This window comes from Jaculus jaculus, chromosome 17 (genome assembly GCF_020740685.1).
Source record: "Jaculus jaculus isolate mJacJac1 chromosome 17, mJacJac1.mat.Y.cur, whole genome shotgun sequence".
Lineage (NCBI taxonomy): Eukaryota > Metazoa > Chordata > Mammalia > Rodentia > Dipodidae > Jaculus > Jaculus jaculus.
In genome coordinates, this window is record NC_059118.1 from 13,940,966 (window position 1) to 13,954,075 (window position 13,110).

The window sequence follows — 13,110 nt, forward strand, 5'->3', positions numbered from 1 at the left end:
CTCTGTCTCTCTCTCTCCCTCTCTCTCTGTCTCTGTCTCTGTCTCTGTCTCTGTCTCTCTCTCTCTCTCTCTCTCTCTCTCTCTCTCTCTCACTCACTCTGGCATTTTCTCTCTCTCTCTCAAATACATAAATAAATAAATAATATATTTAGAAAAAAAGAAATGGTAACCGCTACTAATCACTATCAAAAGCCACTTTGATGCATGAAATGTGCATTTATAACACCATATACTAAGTACTGAAGTAAACAGAGAAATCTTACATTCTTCCCAAGTACACCTGTAGAAAAATAAAACATGACTTTTACAGTCATTTTAAACCTCCAGTGAAATAACAGCTCATTGTTTCCTTGGGTTTATTTAATTTATCTAAGTCTCTCTTCCGTTCTCCTGTGAGAAATGTCTTAATAACTCAGACGTTCAGTTCCCACTCTGGCACCTGCGGTTTGCGTCACATTTGCGAGTCTTCATTGTTTTGACATGACAGGTGCCTTTTTCATTCTTGTAGGAAGGTAGGAGAAAAGAGTTCATGTCAGACAAATTATTTTTAAAATTAATATTTTTTCTCCTTTTAAAAATGACATTCTCCTCTTTGTGATGATAAATTTCATCTTTTTGAACTCTTTAAATAAGAGTGAAAAACATGAATTTGATTGTGACTCTTTGTTCTATGACAAATTTTCTCTAATACAAATAACTGAACATAAGTAATGGATTTGCTTGCTTGGACTTCAAAAAAGAGGGGGAATTTAAATATTGTATTAAATTGAATTGAAGACGTAGAAGCCCCAGTGTCTGTGGGTTAAGCAAGTGTCACTCCACATTGAATTCGTCACAACTCCCTCCCGTCCGGAAGTTGATGAGTCTTGGTCCGGGAGATCACAAAAGAACGAGGCTTCCAGGAAAAACCCGGCAAAAGTAACCAGATGGTCTTCCTGGAATATCTATTTAAGAATATACTTGCTTCTGCAAAGTTAAATGGTATCATGCACAAGTCCTCAATCTGGATGAATGAGTTCTTGGAAAATTTGTTTGTTTTACTTAGAAGAAAATCCACCCCCCCAAGCCCATGGTCCTGGAATTTTGCCTAAGGATTAAGTTGACACACAGTTCATTTCTAAATACTACACACTTTCTGGCCCCAATATAGATTCTGATTAATATTTCATATTTAAAAATGGCCATGCTGCCCTGAAAAATCTGGGACATGTTTTTTTTTTTTTCTAGAAATCAAGCACACAGGTGATTTTCCTTGTGTCCTCTGTGCATGGAAGGGGGAAATCAGGCTGATATCTCAGAGGCAGATGCTCATTTTTTTATTATTATAATGTTACTTATTTATTTGCAAGCAGAGAACGGGAGAGAGAGAGAGTGAGAGGAGAGAATGGTCACACTAGACCTCCAGCTGCTACAAACAAACCTCAGACGCATGGGCCACTTTGTGCATCTGGCTTTATGTGGGCCCTGGGGAATAGAACCCAGGCTGTTCGGCTTTACAGAAAAGTGTCACAACTACTAAGCAATCTCTCCATCCTGTTAGTCATGGTTTAATGCCTGTGACATACTCACTTTCAGGATTGTCAGGGACAGGCTGAGAAAACTGTTTGGGAGCACAGACATAGCTATATAGTTTCGGAGATAAGACCAGGGAAGAAACACACCGTGATCAGGATACACAGGCTGATGCATTGTTTGCTGTGCAGTGGAGGTTGGCTCATTTGTGAGGACAGAAGTGGTCCAATGGGAGCAGATGAGTGGTTCTCTTTTGTAATAACCTGTGAATGGACTAATGTGATCACAAAGTATGGTCTAGATTTCTATGAGAATCATTGTTAAAGGAACAAGACAGACTTAAAACAAGAGCTGATACCCCAGTTAAAACTATTTTTGACCCAATTTATGCCACCAACTATGTGGTAGAGGATTCATTCCAAGTTCCTCGGTTTGATATAAGCTTGGATAACTTTTCAGTCTATCTACAAAAGCTCTTTACAGCTCTTTGGTTCACAGAGCACTGTCTTTTTCTGTTTTGTAATTAAAGCATACACCTGATTGGAGGTTAATGACCCCATCAAGGGACAGAGGATGCCTCCATTCTTAATAGAGTAGTATTAGAAATACAAGGGGATGTTGAACACAGATTATGGAAGTTGAGGCCATTGGAAAAATCCTTGGATACTCAATGCTTTATCTGTCAGATTTAACCAAGCATCAATTCTGTGAGTCTTGGAACATTTTCTAACACATCAGCAAAATCATGAACCCCAGTCTCTGTATTATTGACTTTTTTGTAATAAGGAAGAATGAAAAGCGGGGAAGAGAAGAGAGAGAAAGGGAATATATACATACATACATACATACATATGTGTGTGTGTGTGTGTGTGTGTGTGTGTGTGTGTGTAAGACAGAGAGAGAGAGAGAGAGAGATGAAAAGGGAGAGAGAGAGAGATGGGGAGAGAAGATAAAGAAGAAGGGAAGTGAATGCACCTGTAGCAGAAAAGCCAGAAAGACGGCATATCATTAATTTTGATGAGACAACTCAACTGTGGACATTGACATGGCAAAGCTATCAACCAGCTGCTTCATACCACACAGCTCTCTCTCTCTCTCTGTCTCTTCTGGATCTGATACTGCAATGTTTATATTGCATCAAGACCACATCTATGGTAACATCACGGTAGAAAAATGTCATCTTTCTCCATAAAAACTGGTTACTACAGCCCTTCTGTCTCGGAGAGCTCTTGGACCTACAAATGCTGCTTAGCAGAGATTCTCTGGCTGTCCTATTTTTGCTAACATATCCTCTCTGTCATGCAGTATCTACAGTGCTTGGATATATAAGCGAAACCTACTTTCCAGAGGCAAGACTGATAAGATGATGAGACAGTTGATGAGGTGCCTCTGCAAGTCAGGTTCTCACTAAAGCAGGTTGTATCAAACTGTTCTGCACAGGTCTGTGTCAACAGTATGTCAGAGGGAATTGTGCAAAGCAGAATGCCAGTGCCCTCTCTTGTACCATCGTTTTTTGCCTTTGATCTTTTGGAATATATATATTTACTTGCTTATTTTTTATTCATATTATATTCAGGAAGGAATAAAATTATTTCAAAGAGACATCATGTTATTTGACTTGAATATCCTGCCATCATGTAGAGCATCCTTGTCCATAATAGAGGCTCAGCAAAGTCTTGTTAATAGACTGAAGGAAGGCCTGGGGAGGCGGCTTAGTGGCTAAGATGCTTGCCTACAAACCTTAAGGGCCCATGTTCTTCTTCTCAGATCCCACATCAGCCAGATGCACATGGTGATGCATATGCAATGTCGCTCATGTGCACAAGGTGATGCATGCTTCTAGAGTTCAATTACAGTGGCTGGAGGCCCTGGCTTGCCAATTTTTTTTCTCTCTCTCTCTCATTCACTATTGCTCTCATTCTCTCTAATTAAAAAAAAAAAAAGACCAGTCTGTTGGGCTTGCCTCAAAAAAAGAAGAAGGAGGAGGAGGAGAAGAAGAAGATTAAATGAATAAAACCTTCTCTTATGACTTTTATTTGTTAGTTTTTAAAATTTTGTTTATTTATTTGAGAGAGCAAAAGAGGCATTTAGAGAGACAGAGAGAGAGAATGGGCATGCAAGGCCTCTGGCCACTGCAAATGAACTCCAGGTGCATGCACCACCTTGTGTATCTGGCTTATATGGGTCCTGGGGAATCCAATATGGGTCTTTAGGCTTCCAGGCAAGTACCTAAACTTGTAAACCATTTCTCCAGCCCTCTTAGATGTTTCACTGACAATAGTCTTCCCTCATTTTTTTATGGCACTCACATTATAATTGAGTTTTGGCACCCAATCTTTTTACTGTTGGAAATCTGGGAAATGTTGAGCAAGGTTATGTTTGTTCTCACACAACTACCTAAAAGAAATGGTGATATTCTACATAGACACTGCTTTATTTTGGAACTCCAACTTAGGGAATGTTTATATAAAACATTTCAATTTCCTAGAGTCCTATTATCATTTTATTCTTGGTGGGAAGATTTCCCTCTAAAGGTCTCCAAAATTTGTATTGAGGAATATTGTCATTTGGGAGAATCCCTAGAACAACCATGTCTTTGTTTTACCAAAATAAGTTTAACTAAACAGCTGAATTCCTAGCTGATGGTTCTGACACAAAAAGCAAAGGATAAAGCCTTGTTTTGAAAATTAAGCATAGGGAAGATTTCTCATTGGTATCTTTGTCATCTTGAGAGAATTCAAGTCTTGTTACAGATTTTGATATATATACACTATTTGTACCATTATTGTCCTCATTTTTAAAGGAATCACATTAGAATTTGTTAATGCTCTTTATACTTAATCTCATCCTGAAAATCATTTATAAACTTTAACCTAGTAAGTGTTCTGAGAATGGGTTGTATTTTAGTTTTTCAGTATTTTGACCTTTTGTAGATAACTGACATCTCACTACTGTCACTGCAATATGTATGTAGTTTTCAGCAGCAGTTCTGACAGAAAAAAAAAGCAGTGCCTACAGGAGAAACCTTTTAGTGGTCCAAATAAATCTATCTTTACTGTATTGCTTTGTCATAAAATATGCATACTGATTAAGGATCAGGTTAGTCATCTCTGTGTTAATTTTTCATCTAAGTTTGTGAAACAAGTAACTAATAATAAAGTGATCATCCCAACCAGAAAGTAGAATTCAACTTAGGTTTCCTATATGAGTATGTCCTGAGAGTGAAAACCCTACAGAAATCAAACTCTCAAAGGCACACACGCATTCGCACATGCACCCCCCACACACACACAATTTGTTAATGGTGATGAAAGATGAGAGAATGCTGGTGCTTTATATTGTCCTGTTCCCTTCCTCTCTTTTTTCTTACCCTCACAATCCTTATTGCTATTTTTGTCAACTCTAAGGCAAGCTTAAGACATGAGAAACCACCAACATGTGAAAGGATCATCATTTTATTTATACTTTTCACCATAAATAACTGATAAGCATTGTTGACCAATTTCCTATGGATTCTTTGCATTGATGTCGTTTTTTTTTTTTTGCTAAATAATCATCTCTAGAATTATGATTAGCATAAGATTTCCACTGAAGGAACTCTAGCAACTTTTATCTTGTGCATTCATATCAGAGTTCCTCCTCCTTTTCTGGCCTTCTGACATAAATCTTAAAATTTGGTTAAAAAATATTAACAAAATGATGCAGAAAACAATTGTAAATATACTTTGAGTTCTTAAAAAATGAGAATGCTGGCTTGGAGAGTTGGCTTAGCGGTTAAGTCGCTTGCCTACAAAGTCAAAAGATCCAGGCTCAACTCTCCAGGACCCATATAAACCAGATGCACAGGAGGGTACATGCATCTGGAGTTCATTTGCAGTGGCTGGAGGCCCTGGCACACCCATTCATTCTCCCTCTTTCTCTCTTTCTCAAATAAATAAATGAAATATATTTAAAATATGAGAATGCTTGGAGCAGACAAGTGTGGAATAACGGTGGAAGAGTCAAGGTTTAGTTTGGCGAACAGAGATCTGGAGTAGGGCTGAATTCCTGGCTGTGCTTTTTTAGCAAAGAGAACAATTTTAATCAGTTACAAAAATATTTGTGATGCATATGTTCCTCCCTGCTCACTCCCATATGCCCATATTCTCTTTTATCTCAGGAGATGATGACTTTATGATTCAGGCATTCAAGAATAATACCTTGCCGACTTTAGAGCTCAGTGCTATTTCAAAATGTGTTCTGGTAATTACACACACACACACACACACACACACACACACACACACACACACTCACACACATACAGGCTGTTAGCACTTTGAGCTAGTTATGTGAATCTGAGTTTATTCTTTCTTCATGGGAAGAATTATATTTTGCATCCTCCTACTGAAGCTGGAAGCTGTATCTAAGGCTCGCATTTGAAACTTCAGTGCCATTTGCCTGCTAGATTAAATGCTCCTGAACAAATTAAAAAAAAAAAAAAAAAGAAGAAGAGGCAGAGGCTTGCAATGATTGATGATAACTTCATTCGATTCAGGAAAAAGAAAAGAGAATACAAATAGCACTTGGTAATTCCGTCTAACACTGTTGTTTATTCTAAGACAAATTAGATAATTGGCTTGTTAGTTAAATTGATCCTTATTTGAAAACATGGTGACTTCTATTTAATGTTTGGTGTCTGTTTTAATAGCCATGGCAAAAGAGGTCAACACTGGAAAATTAAAACTACTGTTGATTAACAATCCATTTTGTTCTAAATGCATGCTTGCCTATCTTAATAGCTCTATGATTTTATAGCAATGATGCAGACCTTAAAGCCAAGTTAGACTTCTTAATAAAAGATTAAATCCAGAAATTATTGAGACAGGATAAGCCATTGTGTTTTCAATGGTTGCTTCCAAAAGCTTTTGTGACCCAATATGTTGTTACATAGGATGATAGCAAAGTCCCGTGAAGAATCAGCCACCCGCAGCTAAGCTTGCAGGAAGGGGGTGCTGAACTTCAGAGCAAGGAACGGAGCACACGTAGTGTCTTTGGAGCCGGGAATAAGACAGGAGAGATGAGCTTGCTGCTGGAGTTAGCAGGGTGTGCCTCCAGGAGACATCAAGTAGAAGGGGAGCTATGTCTTGCTTTGGCAAATGTTATTAGGAGTTCAACCCTGCGTTTGCTTTCAAGCTGTCTGGCCATGGCTCCTGTAAGAACTTGTAAGAAGACATGGTGCAAGTGATATAGCACCATTGTTTGCAGAAGGCTTGGAGGCTGAGGTTGTGAATCCTCGGTGAGTCTTCCCTCGCTGTCACACGGGATGCCCAGATGGCAGAGCTCTCCTGATGGGAGGGAAGAATGTGGAGAGATCACTCACAAGCTGTTTATAAGGAATTCTTTCGAGCTGTTAGTGGCCTGAATAGTTCTCTCTCAGCCATGCTATTGTGAAAGTTCCTATTTTCCTCTCTCTCTCTCTCTTTTTAAAGTTTACAGACAAAGCTTTTAAATATACTTTACGAAGGTAACTTTCGTAAATGTGTTGCAGAATCAGAATGACAGCCTAGCATAGGGATCTATAATTTAATAGACAAAGGTTTTGGTTATAATACAAGAGGTGAGCCACGTGGGGTGGCACAAGCCTTTCATCCCAGCCCTTGGGAGTCACAGTAGGAGGATCACTGTGCGTTCAAGGATAGCTTGGGACTACAGACTGAGAGTTCCAAGTCAGCCTGGACTAAAGTGAGACCCTATCTCAAAAAAAAAAAAAAAAAAAGTAAGTCTTTTGCTCATGGGTAAGTTTAATTTTCATTTTCATTGAAGCAAACACACAAACTTGTGTTTTTTTTTTTAAATTACAAAGTGCGAAATTTCACTAAAAAAGGTTAAAATTGAAGTGAGTAATCTTCGGTGCATAATGCAGTGTTTAATTTTAGCTTCTTGCGTGGGTGTTGCGCTGACTTGAGCAGCCGGCTGTAGCCTTCATTAGAGAAGAAGCAGACAGCTTGGGACAGGTGGAGCCGGATCAAGCTGGGAGGTGCTTTGCGGGAAGCTGGTCATCAGTGTTAGAAATCCAGTCTTATTTATTCCACGTTCCCCCCGACCATGGTTATTACCACTGTGATTTACTTTGCGTCTTTTTTTCAGGTTGACGACCATGTGTCACAGTGTGTGAGGGAGCCACGTGGGGATGGACTTTCCGCGCTGTTAATGGGGACATGGGACGCCAGTTGTCTGTGATCTCTTGTGTGGATTTTCCCTGTGCGGAAGGACAGACGCAGCCAGTCAGTTGCCTAGACCTGCAGCAGGAATTGTGCGTGAAAGAAAGGTAAAGGTTTCTGTCTTGATCCATCTCGTCTATATTTTAGTATTGTTGCTATTACATCAACTTGCTTCTCTGCACAGAACAGTTCACCAAATGCAACCCCTCACAGCCGGGATTCGTTCCAGGGCCCCTGTTAGGTTGTGCTATGAAAAAACAACAACCACAAAAAAAACTATAGCCCAATGTCTTTACTCAGTTTTAAATATCAATCATAATTAGCTTTCGTTTTTAACTGAAATGCTCAGAATATGGAATTGGGAAACAGAAGTTCCTTTTTCTTCCCCTCTACCCACTACTTAGAGAAGAGCAAGCTGTTTGTCATTGGCGAACAGAACTTTAATTTTTGTCAACCACACACGTGGTGCTTCTCTGATAGAACTTTGCCCAAATGAGCTAGATCCTAAAACCTCCCCACCCATTAAAGCATTGCTCCTCAGACACGTCCTGTCCTTTAGGAAAGCTTTGCCTGCTACATTCCCACAGTCCTTTGCCAAATAAGCCTGTACACTTTATAGATGTTGTTGTAGCCCATCTGCTCCGTCATGGTGGATTTTAGCAAATTTTCAATAAAATTCGCTGTGGTGTTTATATTTCTCTTTGCTTTCTAGTTCCAGTCGAAAATAAAGTTACTGAGTTAGTAAATGGTAGCTAAGCCACACTCAGGGAAACATCAGAACACTATTTTGTCAAATAATAATTGCCACTGTCATGAGGGGGAATAGGAGAGTCATTGCTCGCAGAGATTTTTACAAAAGAACTTACCTTCTAAGCTTCCTTCCTTTCTTCTTTCCTTCCTTCCTTTTATTCTTTTTCCCTTCCTCCCTGCCCTTCCTTCCTTCCTTTAATTCTTGCCTTCAGTCCTCCCTTTTCTTCCTTCCTTCCTCCCTTCCTTCCTTCCTTCCTTCCTTCCTTCCTTCCTTCCTTCCTTCCTTCCTTCCTTCCTTCCTTCCTCCTTTGTGTCTTCTTTTCCTTCCTCTTCCTTTCTCTTCCTTTAATTTTTCTCATACTAAAAACAAATGAAGAGGAAGCCAATGTTAAGTTATTCACAAACTTTCTCTGATAACACATTAGATGAGGAAGAAATGTTGGGGGGGTGGCAGAGATAGGAAGGGAGGAAAAAAGTAACAGGCTTTTTAAATCTACACCGTCTTGTCCCAGGCGTGTCGTCGTCAGATGTAGCAGTCCAGGGTGAGTGTGGGCTGGCAGAGGACACGGCAGCGTGGACCCTAGCGTGGCACCTGGCCTCCTTCCTCCAGATCCCACAGTGCAGGCACCTGACACAGCATGGGAGGTGGCCGATGCCTTTTACAACGAAGCTGTCGGCTTGAAGCCTGGATACACTGAACCTCACAGTTCACAGCAAGCTTAGATCTCTCGTTTATACCGAATCATTACCCCTTCAGTTAGGTGTGTACTGTATTCCTCATCACCAGGGAAGCGTTTCCATGGTTGAAACGTTTAAAAAAATAATAAAAATTTGAGTCATCTTAGAGATGCACCTGATCATCACTTCTCAACTCAGATTTGAGAGTCACAGATTCACCAGTCAGCAAAGTAGTCCCGTTTCTTTCTCTTCCACTGTGTAGAGGGATGCGGGAACTGGCAGTTGAGTGGGGATAATGAATCTCTATTAAGATCGGTTGATTCATATTGATGGAACGGGTATTAGCAAGAGTGTAGGCTTGCACACACGCACACGTGCGTGCTTGTGTGTGTGTGTGTGTGTGTGTGTGTGTGTGTGTGTAGAGAGAGGCAGTGGATGATGTGATGAACCTGCCCCCAACGTAGGGATTGGGTTCTTGATGCATATCTTCCTTGATCCTCCTGTGAGTGTAAAGTTGGTGGGCACACCAGAGGTGTTCGTGTGGATGCAATGGGAGGAACGAGACGAAGTCTCAAGTGTAAGCAGAAGCCCGTTCACCTGCACTGACTTTATTTCTGATACCACAACATTCTAGGGCCTGAAAACTTGCTTTCCTTTGCATCCGGGAGAATGTCTGAGCAAGGAGACCTGAACCCAACCATGGTGGAGGAAGGACGGATGGAAACGGAGTCCGCGCCAGAGAACGGCATAGTCAAGTCAGAAAGCCTGGACGAAGAGGAGAAGCTGGAACTGCAGGTGAGTGGAAGCCGCATCCACCCACATTCCTTCTCTTGTTTCTAGACTGCTTTGAAGTTTGTTTTACATTGTTAGTATGTCTCTACTTGAACCTTCTCCCAGTTGTCTTTCCTGAATGAATACTGACCCTTTGAAATGAAAACAAAAATTAAAATTAAAAAAAAATGTTTAATTACTATGTTTTCACACAGCATTTCTAATACCCATGGCTGACCATGCTGAGTGGTGCGTGTAAAGGCCTGTTTGTGGGCAGCTTTAGCTCTCAGAATCTTAGCATGGATTTAACATGTCATGGACAGATGAACTCAGAACACTTGGTTCAGAAATGTGGAAGACATGCATGTGCTCTGTTGACTGTCATGGGCATGCTAAGGTCCAGACCTTGTTATCAGACAAGCCCAAGTTCAAGAATCCCCAGCCAAAGGGTCAGGACGCTAAAGGGGAAGTGGCGGGGCGGGAGAAGGACTAAGAGCGACTGAGGGAGGCAGGCGGGCGGCACGTTAAACACAGCCCGAGAGGACGCGCGGTCCAGGGGAGGCACACTGCCCTTGCCAAGAGACGCCGTTCATTTTCTTTGAACTAGTCTAGAAACGTGTGAGTGCTTTCCTTTGACTGCTGTTCATCAAAGGCAGGTGACCACATAGTGACCAGAAGCCAGTCAGGCTGTCAAAGTGACATGTCTCATCTCCTGTAATTGTTATAAGGAGGGTGTGGGGTGGGTGGAGGGGATGTGACAAGGTCAAGCATTTGGACATTAGACCAGGAGAGTGTTCTGATCCTCTACCGACTGACTGAAAAGTATTGATAACATCCACTCTTGATTGTTCTACTATAAATGGTACTAACACTGTTTTCTTTTTCTCTTCTTTTCTCCACTCTTTTGCACCTCTTTCCTCTCCTCCCTTCTTTTCTTCTCATTCCTCTCTCTCTTTTACTGTCTTCTCTTTTGATTGCTTGTTTACTCTCAGAGACGGCTGGCAGCTCAGAACCAAGAGAGAAGAAAATCCAAGGTAAGATTCTACATAGAACTGGTGCCATGGTCATGTATTGTTAATTGCTCACTGGAGCTAGAGAATGTCCCCATAGCTCAGGTGAGGGCTGGGTCCTGGCTGTCTGGTGTGAATGTGGTCCTGTTCACCAGATTTCTTTCTCACATCTACGCTTCTCCGCTAAAGGACCTAGACTCTGAAAAGTTGTCAAAGTCTATACGTTTTGTTCAGTTTTCATGCAGGGAGATTTAGTGGTCCTCAATCTTATCATGACATATCCACGTGTTGTTGGTTTCTGGGGGGGTTTTTTTGTTTTTTTTTTTTGTAATTTTCAATACAATTTTGAGAGGATATTCTAGCCTCTCAGATGATTTCCAGCTTCAGATCAGCAACACTGTTGAGCACGGAAAGCCGCTTCTCAGTTGAGTCACCTCTAAGTTTGAAAATTAGTGGAACTTAATTTTCTTTCTTTTTATTTATTTATATTTTTTTAAGTTAAAACCAGTCTCTGTGTTTGTCACTTCACTTCAGACTGTGTCCCCATCTCCACAAGCACAGGCTCTTTGCCCCCGTGCGAGTGAACCATGCACCGCTGCAGATCCTGCCCTGAGCAGTCCGATTCAGGATGTCATGCCACAGTGCAAATGCTCTGACGGTCTGAGGGTGTTTTCTGTTTCTGTTCTTTATCCTTCCCCAAACCCCAGTCAGGGGCAGGAAAAGGCAAACTGACCCGCAGTCTTGCTGTCTGTGAAGAATCCTCAGCCAGACCCGGAGGGGAAAATCTTCAGGACCAGGTATAACAACCCCTTGGGGTGAGCAGGGATTGCATGAGCTGGGCCTGTCTCTGTGTGCATGGATATTCGCTGAGTGCTCAGCAGTATTTTGGGGGAGAAAACTATAACTGAAGAAAGATAGGAGTTCTCTTTGCTTCATGCCCTGTGTGTGAGACATTCTAAAATAGTTTCGAAGTTTATCACAGAGTGTTACATTTGTTTTTTCTTTCCAGACTCTCTGAAAACTGAAAATGGAAAGGAATTCAAAAGAATTTAGATTAAAACTTAAGTTAAAAGTAAGCACTGTAGTGCTGAATTTCCATAAAGGCTCTCACTCTTGAACCAAATATAGTCCAAAACATCTGGTCTCCTTCCTTGCTGGAGACAGCTTACCTCTCAGCTCCCCAAAATGCACTTGCCTATAGGAAATACTACTGTTGGCTTCATAAGGAATAGTGACTGAGGTGCATTGAACTTTGGAGAAATATCCTCATGGCCTTTGGTAGAAATTTTTGAATACTACAAAAAGAAAAAAAAAAAAAACACAAAACTGTTGCCAGAAAGGAATCTGAGCTGATGGTGAATTTGATTTTACTTTTTTTTTTCTTTGAATCCTCACTTTCATTTTTGCTTCTTACAGCAAGATGATTAGGCTCTAAAAATTTAAGTTCCAACAAAACTCTTCTGTGAGTGAATGGAAAACGTCACCTCATGTTTTTGTTTACCTTTCAAGCATCATATTAGCTTCTGGAAAAATAGTCTTGCTGCTACAACTTTTCTATTGTATCAGAGGCTGAGAGCAGTAGAGGCAAAAGTAAAATGATTTGTCTGAGCCCAAGGGAAGGAAAATTGATTATGAAATCATTATTTTTGTTTGGATTTGTTTTTCCTCCCCCCCCCCCACTTTAATTGAAATCCTCTAAAATGTCTTCACTGATATAGACAGCATTGAGAGCACTTTCTTTAAAAGGACCAAAAATAAATTCCTTATAGATTTTTGTCCTAAGAGTATTTTTTTTCTAGTCTCATTTTCTTAACGTGCCACTCATGTCAAGAGGCACGGACAGGCTATCATTCTGTGGCCATTACTGTGTTCCATATACATGCTTTTTTTTTTTTTAACTTGGGCTCTGAGAAATGTGTGGCTTTTTTCAGCATTTTATATGTGCTTCAATTTTTAATGGTCGATGGAAAAGGGGAAATGATATGGATATCACAGCTTGTATTATTAAATGTGGATTGATGGTTTGTAATGTACTGCACAATGATTTTATATATATATATATATATATATATATATATATATATATATATATATATTCCCAAGAATGACACATCCTGGGTGAAGTAATGACCCAGCTGTCCCCCACTCCTAGTGCCCTGAAGTGGAGGATAGCCTCTGTAGAGTTA

At 40.5% G+C, this 13,110-nt stretch overlaps 1 protein-coding gene across 23 annotated transcripts in view; it reads left to right on the forward strand.

Annotated features, from left to right (window-relative positions):
• The window catches only part of Arpp21 (cAMP regulated phosphoprotein 21), a 157,617-nt gene that overhangs the window by 39,879 nt on the left and 104,628 nt on the right, over window positions 1-13,110 (forward strand). For 20 of the 23 annotated variants that reach the window (XM_045136734.1, XM_045136730.1, XM_045136729.1 and 17 more), the window contains exons 2-5: window positions 7,642-7,822; window positions 9,778-9,938; window positions 10,907-10,948; window positions 11,632-11,721. In XM_045136734.1, the coding sequence (XP_044992669.1) occupies window positions 9,813-9,938; window positions 10,907-10,948; window positions 11,632-11,721 (258 nt within the window). In that variant the 5' untranslated portion in view covers window positions 7,642-7,822; window positions 9,778-9,812. Of the gene's footprint in view, window positions 1-7,489; window positions 7,559-7,641; window positions 7,823-9,777; window positions 9,939-10,906; window positions 10,949-11,631; window positions 11,722-11,933; window positions 12,264-13,110 lie in introns of those variants that run through there. The other 3 variants (XM_045136746.1, XM_045136731.1, XM_045136733.1) reach the window with 3 other exon arrangements.